Here is a 15,766-nt window from a genome sequence, read left to right as displayed (position 1 = left end):
CCAAGCCTCTGCAGACTTTGTGATTCTTGGACTTTTTTGATGTAAGAAATACTTCTTTATTTATGCATATTCTTTCCTCGGTGATTTTCCAGCATTCTGCTTTGTGCCTATAGAAATTTTTTAAAATAGAAAATTAGGTAATATAATATTTCTGTATTTGCTTTGTGTGAAACAATGATGTAAAGCATAGCTGGCTGCCTTTTATTGCTTGTACAGTCCATGGAAGTCAACATAAACTGTAATCATTACAATACAGAGCCACAAATAAAGGGAATGGACATTGACCATCAAATTCTATTAGGCTTCAATGTCAGCACAGACTATTCTTGCTTAAAAGTTGGTATTAGTTGTCATCTTCTCAGTGTAAGTATCCTTCTAAGGACAAAGGCTTATAGATGACACTGCGATACCTTGTACTAGCATTAGCAAGTTTCTTAAAATCTAGCAGCAGTCATTTTTATACAGATTTTCTTTAACATATTTTTCCTGTATTGTGCATTGTTTTTCAGAAATCAGAGTATATTGTAGACATGTTCCCCCAGCAAGACAGACATAGGATCAGAGTGAGTTCAGACAGGAACTCTTTATTTTTTCAACATGTGATTATCATTGATCCATTTTTGGATCAGTTGGCGAAAGTATCAGAGAAATGGGAGTCCAAGTGCATGTTGGACATTTTGACCATGCAGATTTAACACTTCTGAACTACTTTATATTAAACAAGCTGTTTTAAGCTGCTGCCTTGGAAGGTAGAGTTTTTCCTAAATGAGGATTAGGATTGGAGTAATTGGGCCAGAGCTATTTAGTTTCTGTAGCATGTGTGAGGGAGGGGCCACTCTGCTCAAATTTGTGTTGTGATTTATGTTGAGACAGGTTGGATCCAGTGGGTGAAGGAGCAGTCTGAAGGTTGAATAAGATAAGATGGGTGATAATGTTTTCTTATACTGTCCAGTGTGATGTATGCTTGAACACAATTATGCCACAAATAAGCTCTTCATAGATTAGAATCAACAAAATCCCCAAAAGGGGAGGAAAACCCCATTACCATTGTGTCTAATCGTAAACTGTTTTTGGATTGTAGGATGTTTTTGAATTGAGTTATATGGATATTTATTTTTGCACATTGACAATCTGCTGCTTTGTAGATTTAATTTAAAAGGAAGAAAGGAGAGTCAGGCTATATATATATATATATATATATATATATATATGTATATATCTATCTATCTATATATATATATCTATATCTCACAACAAAGTATCTGAGTTGTAAGTAATTTTTTTTAATGGGCTGGGAACAGGGTAAATCAGGGTGCAGAGTATGTATTACACCTACTTACTTCACCTATTACCTATCTGCCCAAGTTTGAAAGGAAGTCTGTAAGTTTAAATGTAGATTGCCTAGTAATCTGGGAAAATAGTGACCACATAGCACTTTGAGGGAACAGAAAGACCCAGAATGACACATGAAGGCTTTAGGGCAGGAGATAGCTATATCTATCTATCTAAATATATATATGTATATGTATATGTATATGTATATGTGTATATATATATATATATATATATACACACACACACACATATTATATCATATATAAATTAAATGAGTGGCCACGAATCATAGGGATTTAGTAGATTCAGTGTGGATTGGTTTATTAAAGTCTATGGGAAGAATGAAGTTTTTACCACATATTAGGACACAAGTCGGAAGAGATGCTCACAATGAACTTTCTCCATATTCCAGACTCGGCCAGTTGTGACATACATTGTCAGAATTAAAGGTAAAGTTAAACATCCTATTGTTCAGTAAAGAGTCAACTAACCTTTAAAAAAAATATGCTACTTAGTAGGTAGGTAAAGAGGGGAAATCTAAGCACAGTTATCTTAAGGGTATGATGAGAGAGCTCCTGGCCTAACAGAACAATAAAGAGGGGCAGACATTTAAAGATTCACAAAATGAAAGTCAATACAAAATATACATACAGTTCTTTATTAAACAGCTGTAAACACTTCACTGTAAAAATCCATAAAACTTTATAAACAAACATTTTGTAAATAGAGTCTATGCTACAGTAAAAGAATCGACACAATTATTTACATGCAATACTGACAAATTTGGCACTTTCTGAAAAGAAATGTACAAAACACTTCTGTTTAAAAAGAAATTCAAAATTATAAAAACTCAGAGCATTACTATCATGCACTTTGCAAATACCTCACAAGCACTTATGGCACAGCTAGCAGAGAGCTCCAGGCTCTCACCAAGCTCCTTATTACAAGTTTAGGTTACTTTTAATGTGCTTCCATAAGTTTGTTGTAAAACCACCTGAACATTGTCAAGAATAAAGTCAAATGCCATATTCCAAACTGATTCCACAGACTGCTGCATTAACCTGAAGTGAGGGGGGTAGGGATTGGGAGGAAGCAAGAGGAAAAAAAAAAAGTATTAATCCTCAAATTGTTTTCAATAGCAAAATATCTACACTTCCAGGAAGGTTAAGAAGAATATCTAGATTAAATCAGCACAGAACAATACAAGTTGGATTTTCTGACTTGGAATAAATTACTTAAGAATAAGTAATGAGACCTTTTGTTGTTACCTAGACTATATATAATATGCCTATTCTGAGAAATGATGGAAAGCCTTTTAAAAGTGGCAATGTGGGAAATGTTTGGCCATTTAGCAACAGTTTCACGTGGAAGTCTTTTCACTAGTCAAAATTTACTAGTCATTTACCATTTACACATTCTATTTCATGTTCTTTAGTACTTGGAGATTTTTAATAATCAATTTTTCACTACTCCAAAAGCCAGTAGGCAACCTACTGTCAGAACCTTAACCTACCTTGTGTTATGGAGCCCTTCTCATAATGCTGCTTTTAAAAGCGTAAAATGTTTTTCCATATGATTATCAAAACATTTTTAAAAATGAATCTAATGTAATTAATAATAGTAGATTCCAATTTTCAAGTAGTGATGAACATATGCAATGTTTCAGAACAGGCTGCTCGGAACTACCTGCTTAACTTGTCACTTCAAAAAAAACCCCCAACAACCCAAAATGCTATTTAAGATGCTTCTATCCTCTTCTCCCAGCTGAGAACAGGTGCAACCTACCACATTACCTTTTCATGTACTTTATAACCAGATCCAGTTTTTCTAGATCCTTTTCTTCTATTAGGTCAGTACAGTATTTTACAACTTGCAGGATGTCTTCTTCCATTGGATCTGTTGGGGATAAAAAAAAAAAAAAAGTCAAGAGGCAAAATGTCTTCCAACCTATCTTTAGGGCTATTCTAAAAGATCCCAATCAATCAGTGGGGCAGCTAGGTGGCACTGGAGTCAGGAGGACCTGAGCTGGGTGATACACTTAATCCCAATTGCCTCAGGATTTCCCCCCTCCCCCCAAAAAACCCAATCAGGGATATTAATGAGGGGATGGAGAGAAGTGATAAGATTAGATGTTTTCCTTTGTGCTTCACAGATTTTTGTCTTGATTTATGAAGTCCTGAATCAACCTCTCCAAAAATTACTGTTCCCCAGTGAGTTCGGAATAATTAATCAAGAAAAGAGAACACAGTACAATAGATAGTAAATTGATAATTTTGTCAGTCTTTTAATTTTAACATTCAATGATTGATTACCTATAAGGTAAAGTACAGTTTTATAAACATGAAACATTTCCGTTGAAAAAGGTATAGACTGACAAGTTCTAAGACTACCTGATATAGTGGTAATCCATTCTTTGAGCAAGGTCTTCACATCACTGAATTCAACAGCACCAGCTAGATTGGGTGCTGGTTGTCTAAAGGAGCCTCCCAGTTCTGATGGCAAAGAAGGGCCTGACCTAACTGAAGTTGATGAACTTGGCTCAGCCTGTGGGGAAGAATTTAATCCCGTCAGCTACCAATTACAATGCAAAAATCAAAAACTATTTTTTCATCAGCAATGAAAGGAAACACTGTCCCAAGAAGAAAAGTAAAAGTTGCAGTACAATCTTACCTGTGCGTTAGAAGCTGGACCTTCTTGTTTCAAAAAGCCGTCTATCAGCTTCTTCGGGCTTCCAGTAGGTGTTACCAGTGTTTTAGCTGGACTGCTGAGCAGCTTGTTGTTCAAAGTACTCTGGACCTTTTTCATGGGACTGGCTGTTTTCTTCCTGCTTTTCTTATCTTTTACTACTGTTTGTTTTAGTTGTAATAAAGGATTCTTTGATACTGAAAAACCAAAAAAGAACAAACCCCCCACCCAAAAAAAGGCCTTAAAATCTAATAATTTCCAGTACCTTCATCAACACCCTACCTCCACATGACTCATGGCCCTGGCATTCTTTAAGGATCTAAGACTGGCTGGCTAAACTTGGAAAGATTCAAAACAAGAAAGCTGATCATGTTATGACGTACAATGGAGTATAGGATGTTCATGTGTGCATGGAAGACCTAACCTTTGATGGGCCATTTCACTGTCCCCAAGCTCACCCAATGAGTTAGCTGGTTGCTGATATGTGGCGTTCTCCAATTGCCTTTGTCTTTGATCATATGCAGCTTTCAGCTCCTCTTGAAGTTCAGCAGGAAGTGCAGCAAACACGTCAGGGTCCACCTAATGAAAATAAAACGGGCCAGGTTATACACAAATTCAAGTGTAAAAAAAACTTGATATTTTAGCAGCAAGTCTGATTCCTATGCTTTAATAACTTTCTAGGACACCAAAAAGCATTACTATACTTCCACCAATTAATAAATTCCTTCAATCAGTGGAAGAAGATCAAGTACACAGAATACAGAAGAAAATGAACAAAATAACAGTGTTCATTAAACCGAAGCCCTCAGGACTCACTATTGGACACTTCATTGCTGGGAAAACTGGACAGCTTTGTTAAGAAACTCAAAATGGATAGATGACAAATACAAAATAAAAGGGGACATCATGAGGAACAGGCAAGAAATTAACCTTGTAGATATATAGATAAGAGTTCATGACCAAACAAGGGACAGGATATCACATAAAGTGAAAATGGACAATTTTGTTAAATAAACAAAGCCAATGTAACTGAGATGAGGGTGGTGGTGGTGCATGATGGTTGGCTGGGGTGGGAGGGAATTGTAGCAAGCTTCTCTGATAAAAGTCATACTCCAGATACAGAATCAATTGTATAAAGGCTGTTATCAACAACCATATGAAAAAAAATGCTATAAATCAGTAATAGAGCACACTAGAATTCCAAGGTACCTCGTACCTATCAGGACTGGTAAAGATGATAGATGTAGATGCCTTAAAAGCCAGGAAACTGCATACATACCCTTTGTTACTCTTTGTAATCTACTGCTGCTATTACTGCCACTAGGCATATATGTGTTCCCAAGAAATATTTACAAAGAAATGTTTTTAGGGTTAAAAAAAAACTTATGGGTAAACAAGGAATTCGATTTAATGTTGTTTTCTACAATAGCAAAACCAAGGAACAGTGTCAGGGAATAAAATAAAAGGTAGCAGCACAGGCCAGGTTAAGGAACTACTATGCCTAACAACAGAGGCTTTGAGAATTGATGAACAGAGTTGTGGTTAGTAAAGATAAAACAACAAACACAATTAATTTGGTTTGCCTTACCTGTGAAAATGCTGGTAGGGCTATAACATTGATTCCAGTGTCACTATTTGATTCTTGAATATCTGGTATTTGTAACAAAACTGTTCCAACTGGTTGTGGCAAAATTCCAGTGTTACAGCCATTTACTGGTTCCTTCTTTTTGTCGCCATGTGCTTCTCCTTGCTGAATGGCACATATTTGCTCTACTTGTTGTCGAAGATCAGATGGAAGTGCTTCTAAAACAGACTGATCTAGCTGTAAGATACCAATAATCCTATGTGAGCTCTTTTGTTCTTGTCTTCCCAATCATTTAAACTAGCATTTTTTTCTGGTTCTGATAATTTTCCTGGTTCTAGAAGCAGCAATGAGGCAACAATTAACATTTTTATTAAGCAATTGGTATGTGCCAGGCACTGTTAAGTCTCGTTTTTCTTTTTCCTGGCATCCCAAGGGCCACAGAAATGTACCTCTTAGCACTGACTTCCTTCATTCATTGGGAGCTCATCCCACTGCTGTCACAAAAGTTCTGGGGTGTGCTCATGTGTAGGGAGGACAGGTTCATAGCTGAATAAGTTTCCCCTGATGTCATACAGCACAACTGCATTTTCATCATGTTTTCAGCCAAGAAAAGGCTGTTTTAATAACATAGAACATACCCAGTCATTTCTTAGGATTTAACAAACATGACATGAACTGTCTTCAAACTTTGCAAGATCTTTTAAAAATTCACTACCAACAACCAAGTTACTGAAGTGAAGACGTGTTACTGTAGCCAAGGAGAGAACAGGTAGATGCAGACAGCAACATTTAGCATTGGCTACCAATCACACAATCCTTATTGGAATGCAGCAGCATCATTCCTCACCTTCACAGAAGGATGCAAAGACACACCTCTGTCTTTTATCTCTCACACATGCACACACACACACTGAAAATGATCTGGAACTCCTAAGTAAATTCTATTTGAAGCCAGAAACCTACCTGGGAAGGTGATGGTACTTCTATACTTAGGTTAAGTCTGGATTTCACACTAACAGGAGAATGGAGCCCATTCCATTTTACTGAAGGCTCAGTTTTACTAACAATTGGACTGATGTTAGATGCCAGATGTGTGGTACAAGATGGTAGAAAAGTGCAAGTTCGAGAGGCAGATGATATTTCAAGATCCATCGCAGCCACAAATACTAAAATTACAAAAATAAGAGTTGACTGAAGAATTAAGTTAGTGTTTACTAACTTCATGAATGTCTTGTAAAATCTACATAGAAACTGCACTACTAGATGGATACTCCCAAGCAGGTCAATGAAAAAAGGTCCCATATACACAAATAGCAGCCCTTTTTCTACCAGCTAAGTACTGGAAAAATGCCCTTGGATTGGGGAAAGGCTAAGCAAATTGTGGTACACAAATTTAATGAAATATTACTGTGGTATAAGAAATGAAGATTATGGAGAAGCATGGGAAGACATGAACTGATGCAAAGTAAAGTAAGCAGAAGTGGGAAAACTATATAATGACAATGTAAATGTTAAGAATATCAACAAAAAACCCTAAGATCAATGCTATATGATTATAACAATAAAACTTGGCTTCAAGGAGGTATGAGAATATACCTGCCTCCTTACTCTGCCAATGGGAATGAAAATGGAACACAGCATGTGATGTTTGTTAGTATGTTAATTGTTTCCACTACTTTTTAGTTTTTTTCTTTGTTATAACTGAGAGTTTTAGAGTGGAGTTACAAATTGGGAAATGTAGGTGAGTAAAAACATTTTTATGATTTATGATTATTATGATTGTTTTTCTGATTTTTATTTAAAAAACATTATATGATATTAACTAAAAAAAAAAAGACAAAAAATTTCCAACAATTTCCATTTTATCTTTTCTATTCAAAGTGATTATTCTACTTCCAATGTATAATACAATTTTTTTTTGATTTTTCAAAAAGTGCACATGAAAGTTAATTAGTTCAAACTCTCAATTAGGACTGGTTTTGAATCCACACATTCCTTGCCATTCTGTAGCCTCAATAAAAGACTAGGAAAAAAGGAACTCCTCCTCCAAGCCAGTGTACATACCAAATTCAAATTATTTTTTAATCACTTATATTAGTTACCTATGCAATTATCTTCTTCCTCTACTTAACTAGTCAGAATAATTTCCAAGTGAATTCGTTCATTTTACAAAGGGAAGTTAGTGCCATCGTTAATTAAAAAAACCAGGTGCAGCTAGGTGGCACAGTGGATAGAACACCGGTCCTGAAGTCAGGAGGACCTGAGTTCAAATCCAGCCTCAGACACATGACACTTACTAGCTGTGTGACTCTGGGCAAGTCATTTAACCCCAACTGCCTCACAAAATAAAAACAAAACAAAACAAAACAGTTTTCATCATCTACTTACTTTCCTTACGCTCTTCTTCAGTGGATTTCTTAGCTTTCTGTACTTGGAAAAGATCAATGACAGAATGTGATCCACCTGGCAAACGGCTAGATTGCATGGATGGATGGGTGGAGCATCCTGAAGATGTTTTATTGATAGGAACCAACTGATTCACTTGAATTCCAACCTAGAAGCAGAATGAAGACAAGTTTTGAAAGCTACAGTATAAAACTTCCAAAAACATCAGATACTGAAAACATCTAAAGCACTGTAACAAACTTCTGATAAACCAAAACCCAATTAAGCAAAACCCTCAGTTGATGCATTCCATTTTTTGGAAAAAGGCATAAATCACAAGAAAAAAAGCTTATAGATTTAAAGTTTCCATGAACTATCTTGGGATTCCTGGACATTCAGCCAAATCTCTAGCATCTACTGCTATGTTTAAAAAATTATAACTGAAATTTAGAATGACAATGAAAGACTTTTAATTATATTTAGGATGTTATACTTACTCCAGTAATAAACTAAGAGATTTTGTAAACACTTTTCTTTTTTTTTGTAACATTTTTCAAAGATAAAAGTTGAACCCGTAAAGATTGTTCTCATCATCCAGAAAATTCCATTCTTCTAACACTGCAATTGACTGAACCTCTAAACAAGTTACTTGCTTCCAATACTAAGACAAACAACAAAGAAATTTTTCTAATACAAACCTCAGTCTAGTATGACTGAGTGCAAGTATGAGGGCAGGTAAAGTAGGGTACCCACATGGAACTGATAAAGGTCTGAAAGTAGCTATTCCAATCCCCACTCCCCACCCTGGGCAGCTAGGTGGCGCAACAGAGTGCCAGGCCTGGAACCAGGAAGACCCATTTTTATGAGTTCGAATCTGTCCTCAGACACTTACTGTGTGACCCATGGCAAGTTACTTTCCACTGATTTTCTCAGTTTCCTCATTTGCAAAATGAGCTGAAGAAGGAAATGGCAAACCGATCCCAGTAACTTTGTCAAGAAAACCCCAAATGGAGCCATGAAAGTTGAACATGACTGAACAAAAAATTCCACTCCCACCCCATGCTGCCATATTTTGGAGAAAAAATGATGTTTGTGAGCCTTTGCTCTGCTTTTTTGGCTATTTTTGGCCCATAAACTACATAATATACATTGCTGGTGTGATGGCTTATTTCCCTCAAAACATTCCTTCCCCAATAAAAGCAGAGCAGCTTATTAACTTCCAAATAAAAAAGTCAACTAATCACTCTTTTATGTTAAATGTAAAGCTAAATAAATGTGCACACCAAGCTTGATCATAATGTTATAAAGGTTTTTTTTACAGAGTACCCTTCTCAGGGAAGTTTAAAAGTGGTTCTTATTAAGTGAGCAGAAGCAGCTCACAAAATTGAGATCATTTAAAGGTCTATGTTTGGTATGTTTGTCTGAAGGATTTAGGATTTAGTGGTAAAAGAGATCTTTGAAATACTTTACCTGGTCCAGTCATTTTCTGGTTCAGGAAACTGAAGCCCAGGGAAAATAAATTCAAATTAACAAGAATTTATTAAAAATCTCTTTAAATGTAAGGAAGAGTGCCTTTTTGATCGGTGTTATGATCAGAGACAAAAAGTAAAAAGTAGGAGAAATGGGCTTTGAATCCAGATCCTCTAAATACAGATACAGAATTTTCCCCTCTATGTCATTATGCTTTTATCTTGGAGACCTCACCAATTTCAAAGGGTAAGAATAACTGAAGAATACATATATATACCACACACATACACTTTTCAGTTCCTTAGAAGCAAGGTATGATATGACTCCAAATTACTGTTGCTTTTTTTAGGCACACTAGTAAGTAGGCTAAATCTGACACCTTTGAAAAAGAAAGTTATTTACTATCTTGTATTGAATATATATTTTTTATTTTGTCTCCTTTATTTAGGATAGGGCAAGATTTCCAGTCTCAGAAATTTTAAGTGTTTTCACATAATTTCAGCAGCATGGAAAGAGGGGAAAAACCAGGCCCAGGGATGTATAAGGTAGCTGAATAAATTAATACATGTATTGTCTTACTGATAATATAGCTAAGTCAGATCAAAAAAGAGAAAACATTATAGAGTGAAACCAGAAGCCTTAAAATTTTATTTACTTACCCCTCTCATATCTGATATGTTCAATTTCATTGTATGAAACATATTTAATGTAGCTTTTCCGATTATTTTTGCACTATCTGTGGGCTGGTCAAGTGTGACAGTCCTATAAAGAATTTTTTTTAAGAAAAGAAAATTAAAAGACTATGTCATTACATATTTATTTGGTAGCATGAACCATTTTCTTTGTATTCTGCAGCAGTAAAAATCTTACCTAAGTAATTTACAAAGATAATGAATTATTCAATTTCAATATATAGTTCTCAATAGGTGATGAATTATAATGATGATGTGAGCAACTGGAAAGATTCTGGGAATCACAACAATGTTAATTAATTTGCATATACAAATGTATAAAAACTATCTTCTGATTCTAGTCTAAAAATGACTAACATTGAATATGGTTTTGGTTAAGTTGGCTATTCCTGGTTTGGCTTGTATAAATGACAAAAAGCCACTTAATGACATTTGGCTAATATTGAGAAATAGGTCTTTTACTATTTAATAAATTTGGCTAGATCTAGATATAGTGTATGTCATAAACACTATATTGTATATGTCATATAAACACTAACATTTTATTCGTTGCTGACTATGAATGGAAATATATGTATGCTAACATATGGGAGTATGCTAAATAACTACTTGTCTATTTGAAGCCTACTCTGGAAGAAGACAGCCAACCACAAAATTGAGCTCTTTATGAACATTTAAAGGTACAATCAGAATCCAAAAAGAAACTTCTCAATTCTGTCCTTATAATTTCCAATGAAATACTCGGTAGTATGGGCATGACATTGCATGCCATGGCTGCATTAGTATATCTATAATATTTCTGCCACCTTTCACAGCATGGAATATAGTTAGATACTATCAATCATAATTCTTAATATTTACATTCCTGGATATTAAGGAACTCTAGTTGAATATACAGATCTATTAAGGGACACATTATTAAATTTTTATCTGTTATGTCTCAAACTTAAGTTCAAAAGATCACAGCTGGAAGGAATCCTGGAGGTCTCTATTTCAACCCCCTGATGTTATAATTGAGAAACTGAAGGCCATAGAGGAAAAACTAGAGGAGAGATGATTTAAATTCATAGTGATTTGCCCATGAGTAAGCAGGAGATACAGGGAATCAGTTTCGTTAATTCCATGTTTAGTGCTCCTTCCATTGCATCACTCTGACTCTCCTATAGCGACAAGTCTTTTTAGGGTTGGATGAATAATAATTATTCTTTTGTACTTCATTGGCACATTATATAGAGCAAGGAATAGTTGAAAAAAAACTTCACGTAAGCTACTTTAGACAAAGTGCTATACCTTGATAGGCAAATTTATACAGATTATTTAGAGTTAATGATAGAAGTGTAAAGAGAGGAGGAAAGAACTGTGAGAAAGCTGTTACTGCAATATCCCACACAGATGTGGGACCCCTAAATCCTGTTTTCTCCAGACATAACTCAATTCCTTTCTAATATGGCTTGTTTTTGAGTCACCTTACCACTCTGGCTGGTTTCTTTCATATCCTCTGCAACTTGTCAACATCTTTCCTAAAATGTGGTACCCAGAAACAAACACAGCAGTTCAGGAATTAGTGTTTTTGGCAGTCATGTCACAATGCTGACCGGATGTGTTTGTAGTCCACTAAAGTGCTTAGGGCATTTGTAAAACTACTTGTCTAGCCATGCCTCCTTATACTAATGAAGTTGATTTCTTTGAAATGAAAAGCAGAACGTTATATTTTCATTAAATTTCATTTTATTAGACTGGACCAAGCCCTTTCCGACCTAAATTTCATTCTCTTAAAAAAAAAGGTTCACAATAATGTCTTCATCATTGTCTGTAAGTTATTATTCCATTCACTACTACCCCCAGAGTGAACCTACTCAATCAATAAATCAACTTATTTTTGAGGCTTTTGCTATTTGTCAGGCACTAAGCATCTGGAAGACAAAGACAAATATGTAACAATACTAGCCCTATGTAAGGTTCTTACCTTACGTAGGAGATATGTGCATTAAAAGTCTATAAGTAATATATACCAAATGAATGCAAGGTAGTTTTGGGAGATAATGTACTTGTTTGCAGGAGTAGTCAGGACAGTCTTTTCAGAGACCTGAAGGAAACCAAGAATTCCAAAAAGTGTGAGGAAGGAAAGCATTCCAGGCCTGAAGGACAGTGTAATGACAGGGGAAAAAATGTCACGTGTGAGATACATCAAGAAGGTTGTATTGCAGACTATGGGAAGGAAAGCAATAAGGCTGAAAAAATCAAGGACGACACCAAGGTTACGTACCTGAGTTACTGGAAGATCAATGATGCCCTTGACAGTTACACAGAGGTCTGGAAGAGGGGTGCAGCATTAGGGGTGGGAGTGAGACAGATGAGGATCAATGAGTTCTGATTTGGACATGCTGAGTTTGAGATGTCTCCAGGGTCATTCATTTGGAAATGGCAGTTAGAAGCATGGGAATGGAGCTCAAGAGCATAAGTAAGGCTAGAAATACAGACCAGGGAGTCATCTAAATTAAGCTTCTAAGTGAACCCATGAGGCCTGATGAATCGCTAAGAAATAGTATACAGGGAAAAGAGAAGAGAGCCTAGGACAACAAAATCAAGTACACTCACAGTTGGTAGGTGTGAAATGGGTGATGAATGGGAGAGAGAAAGCATTATCATTAAAAACTAGGGGAGGAATGATCTAAATTCATAGGGTGCTCAGAGCAACAAATACTGCAGAAAGGTCAAGGATAATGAGAACTAACACTATTAGAATTGGCAATTAAGAGACTGTTGCTAACTTTGGAGAAAGTTGGTTGATTGATGATAGAAGCCAAATTGCAGGAGTTTTAGAAAAGAGGAAAGGAAATAGAGGCACTGTGTGCCTTCTTGGAACAACTACCCCACTAATTGCAATGGTCATTCTCTCCCACCACCCTTGCAAGATTGACAGAACTTCTAATACAGCAATCACTTCTTTATTAGTCAGAATCAGAACCAGAATGGTGGTTCCATGTGTTGCCTTATTTTACCTTTTGAAAATTAATTTTTACTAAGGAAAGTCAAAGATTCATCAGCCATCCTTCTTCTGCCAGGGAAAATGAAAGCAGATGCCCATATATTTGATGCACCAATTTCTACTATAGCCTGCATCTATCTCAAATTTGCAGTGTTTCCTAGATTCATCATCCATTTTAGCCCTCTGGCCAAATGGACAGAAATGATCACTAAAACATTGTTTCTATTTCTCCCTCCAGTGTTCTGTGCTGATCCTTACTCTCCAGCATGATTCCTCTTTACTTCACGGATTTCCTCACTTGCCACTTGAATCCATTCTGTTCTTTCCTTTTTACTACGTACATATGCCCTTCTCCATTCCTATGCCAAGTACAAGTCAAATCCTACCAATTCTCTCAGTCATAGAGTCTGTCAAATTTTTTTTTTGCATTAAAATCTCCAGTTTATCCTGATTATTCTTATCCTTTCTTTGTGCATTTATGTTTAAAGATCTAAAGTCTTGACTCTCTTCTTGCATAAGGTCTCCTGTGAATTACTGATCCTTCTGCTGACTGAGCTGTTCTTTCCTTCCCTATCCATGTTCAGTTTAAATTATTATGAAAGAGATTCACAAGAATCTCAGAAAAATATTTTTAATCACTCTACGTAAATAGACTCCATTCCTGGACCATAACCTATCATGTGTCTATGTCAAGTCATAGTTCAGAAGTCCAGATTCTATTTATTCTTAGGTAATATCTTCTTTAGTTTTTATTTTTCTAGCCCAAGATTTCAAAATCTGACATCTGGGCATATGCTCCTAGAATGCTGAGGGAAAAAGAAAAGTATCATGTACACAAGACTCATAACAACATTCTTTGTGTTAACCAAGACTGGAAGGAAGCATATCCACAGATGAGAGGATGGCTAAACAAACTGCTGTATGAATGCAATGGAATATTACTGTGTTAGAAGAAACAAAGAATATGGTGAATGCAGAGAACCAAAGAGAAGATTTATATGAAGTAATGCAGACAGAAGCAGAACCAGAAAAACGTGATTCACTTTGCTACTGAATGATGTGTAATTATAATGACCAATCATGGCCCTGTAATGAGGAAAGGAATTTAGCATCTCTCTTTTCATGGTAAAGGTTGAGGACTTATATGTAATGCTGCACATGCTTTTGATTTGTTTGACAAATCTTTCCCCCCTCATTGTTACAAGGGAAGTCTCACTCAGTAGGGAAGGTGGAGATAAGGTATTGCTGGGAAATGAGTGATATAAAAACAAAAGGTAACAGAACTATATATAAAAAGCAGTCCTCTCACACATGGCAGTATTGTGTTTTGGGAAAAGGTACTGTAATTTTCATAAAAAATGCCGTAAGAGGTTTTTAAAGATGTTATTCTTTTAAATAATTTATTTTTAGTTTTCAATATTCACTTCCATAAGATTTTGGAGTTTTAAATTTTCTCCCCCTCCCCAAGATGGTGTGCAATCTGATATAGAGTCTACTTAAATATTCACAATAAACCTATTTTCACATTAGTTGTAATATAAAGAAATTAAAATTAATGAGAGGAACCATGAAAAAGAAGAACCAAACCAAAGGAAAGCAAATAGCATGTTTCCATAAGCATTCAGACTCCACGGTTCTTTTTCTGGGTATGGATAGCATTTTCCACTGTGAATCTTTTGGAGATGTCTTAGATGCTTGCATTGCTGAGAAGAGCTAAGTCTATCGAAATCAGTCATCACACAAAGTGGCTGTTACTGTGTACAATGTTCTCCTGGTTCCGCTCATTTCACTCTGCATCAGTTCACATATGTTTTTCCAGGTTTTTCTGAAATCTGCTGCTCATCATTTCTTATAGCACAATAGTATTCCATTACATTCATATACCACAACTTGTTCAACAATTTCCCAGTTGATATACATCCCCCCTCAATTTCCAATTCTTTGCCACCACAGAAAGAGCTGCTATAAATATTTTTGTACATGTGGGTCCTTTTCCCATTTTTATGATCTCTTTGGAATATAGACCTAGAAGTGATGTTGCTGGGTCAAAGGGTACGCACAGTTTTATGGCCCTTTGGGCATAGTTCCAAATTGCTCTCCAAAATGGTTGGATCAGGGGCAGCTAGGTGGAGCAGTGAATAGAGCTCTGGCCTTGGATTCAGGAGGATCTGAGCTCAAATCCAGCCTCAGACACTTAATACTTACTAGCTGTGTGACCCTGGGCAAGTCATTTAACCCTGACTGCCTCACCAAAAAGCAAAAAATAAAAAAATTAAAAATGGTTGGATAGGTTCACAACTCCACCAACAAGGCATTAGTGTCCCAATTTTCCCACGTCTTCTTCAAAATTTATCATTTTCCTCTTTTGTCATGTAAGCCAACCTGATAGATGTGACGTGGTACCTCAGAGTTGTTTTGATTTGCATTTCTCTAATCAACAGTGATTTAGAGCATTTTTTCTTTTTTTACTTTTTTATCTTTAGTTTTCAACATTTACTTCCATAAGATTTTGAGTTCCAAATTTTCACCCCATCTTGCCCCTCCCTCCACCCCAAGATGGTGTGCATTCTGAATACCCTTTCCCTTAGTCTGCTTTCCCTGCTATCTCTCCCCCCCTTCCCCTTC

At 36.0% G+C, this 15,766-nt stretch overlaps 1 protein-coding gene across 3 annotated transcripts in view; it reads right to left on the bottom strand.

The window, feature by feature from the left end:
* Nucleotides 1-1,977: 1,977 nt before the first annotated feature.
* The window catches only part of REV1 (REV1 DNA directed polymerase), a 126,376-nt gene continuing 112,587 nt past the window's right edge, over nt 1,978-15,766 (bottom strand). For all 3 annotated transcript variants that reach the window (XM_027842567.1, XM_027842568.1, XM_027842569.1), the window contains 9 exons: nt 10,120-10,222; nt 7,994-8,159; nt 6,569-6,771; nt 5,609-5,842; nt 4,479-4,599; nt 4,006-4,217; nt 3,726-3,879; nt 3,129-3,231; nt 1,978-2,396 (listed from right to left, as the gene is read on the bottom strand). In XM_027842567.1, the coding sequence (XP_027698368.1) occupies nt 2,285-2,396; nt 3,129-3,231; nt 3,726-3,879; nt 4,006-4,217; nt 4,479-4,599; nt 5,609-5,842; nt 6,569-6,771; nt 7,994-8,159; nt 10,120-10,222 (1,408 nt within the window). In that variant the 3' untranslated portion in view covers nt 1,978-2,284. The remainder of the gene's footprint in view (nt 2,397-3,128; nt 3,232-3,725; nt 3,880-4,005; nt 4,218-4,478; nt 4,600-5,608; nt 5,843-6,568; nt 6,772-7,993; nt 8,160-10,119; nt 10,223-15,766) is intronic.

This window comes from Vombatus ursinus, unplaced genomic scaffold, assembly GCF_900497805.2.
Source record: "Vombatus ursinus unplaced genomic scaffold, bare-nosed wombat genome assembly UNPS02014877.1, whole genome shotgun sequence".
In the NCBI taxonomy this organism is placed as follows: domain Eukaryota; kingdom Metazoa; phylum Chordata; class Mammalia; order Diprotodontia; family Vombatidae; genus Vombatus; species Vombatus ursinus.
The sequence above is the reverse complement of the archived record's forward strand: the minus strand, read 5'-3'. Positions and strand labels throughout refer to the sequence as shown.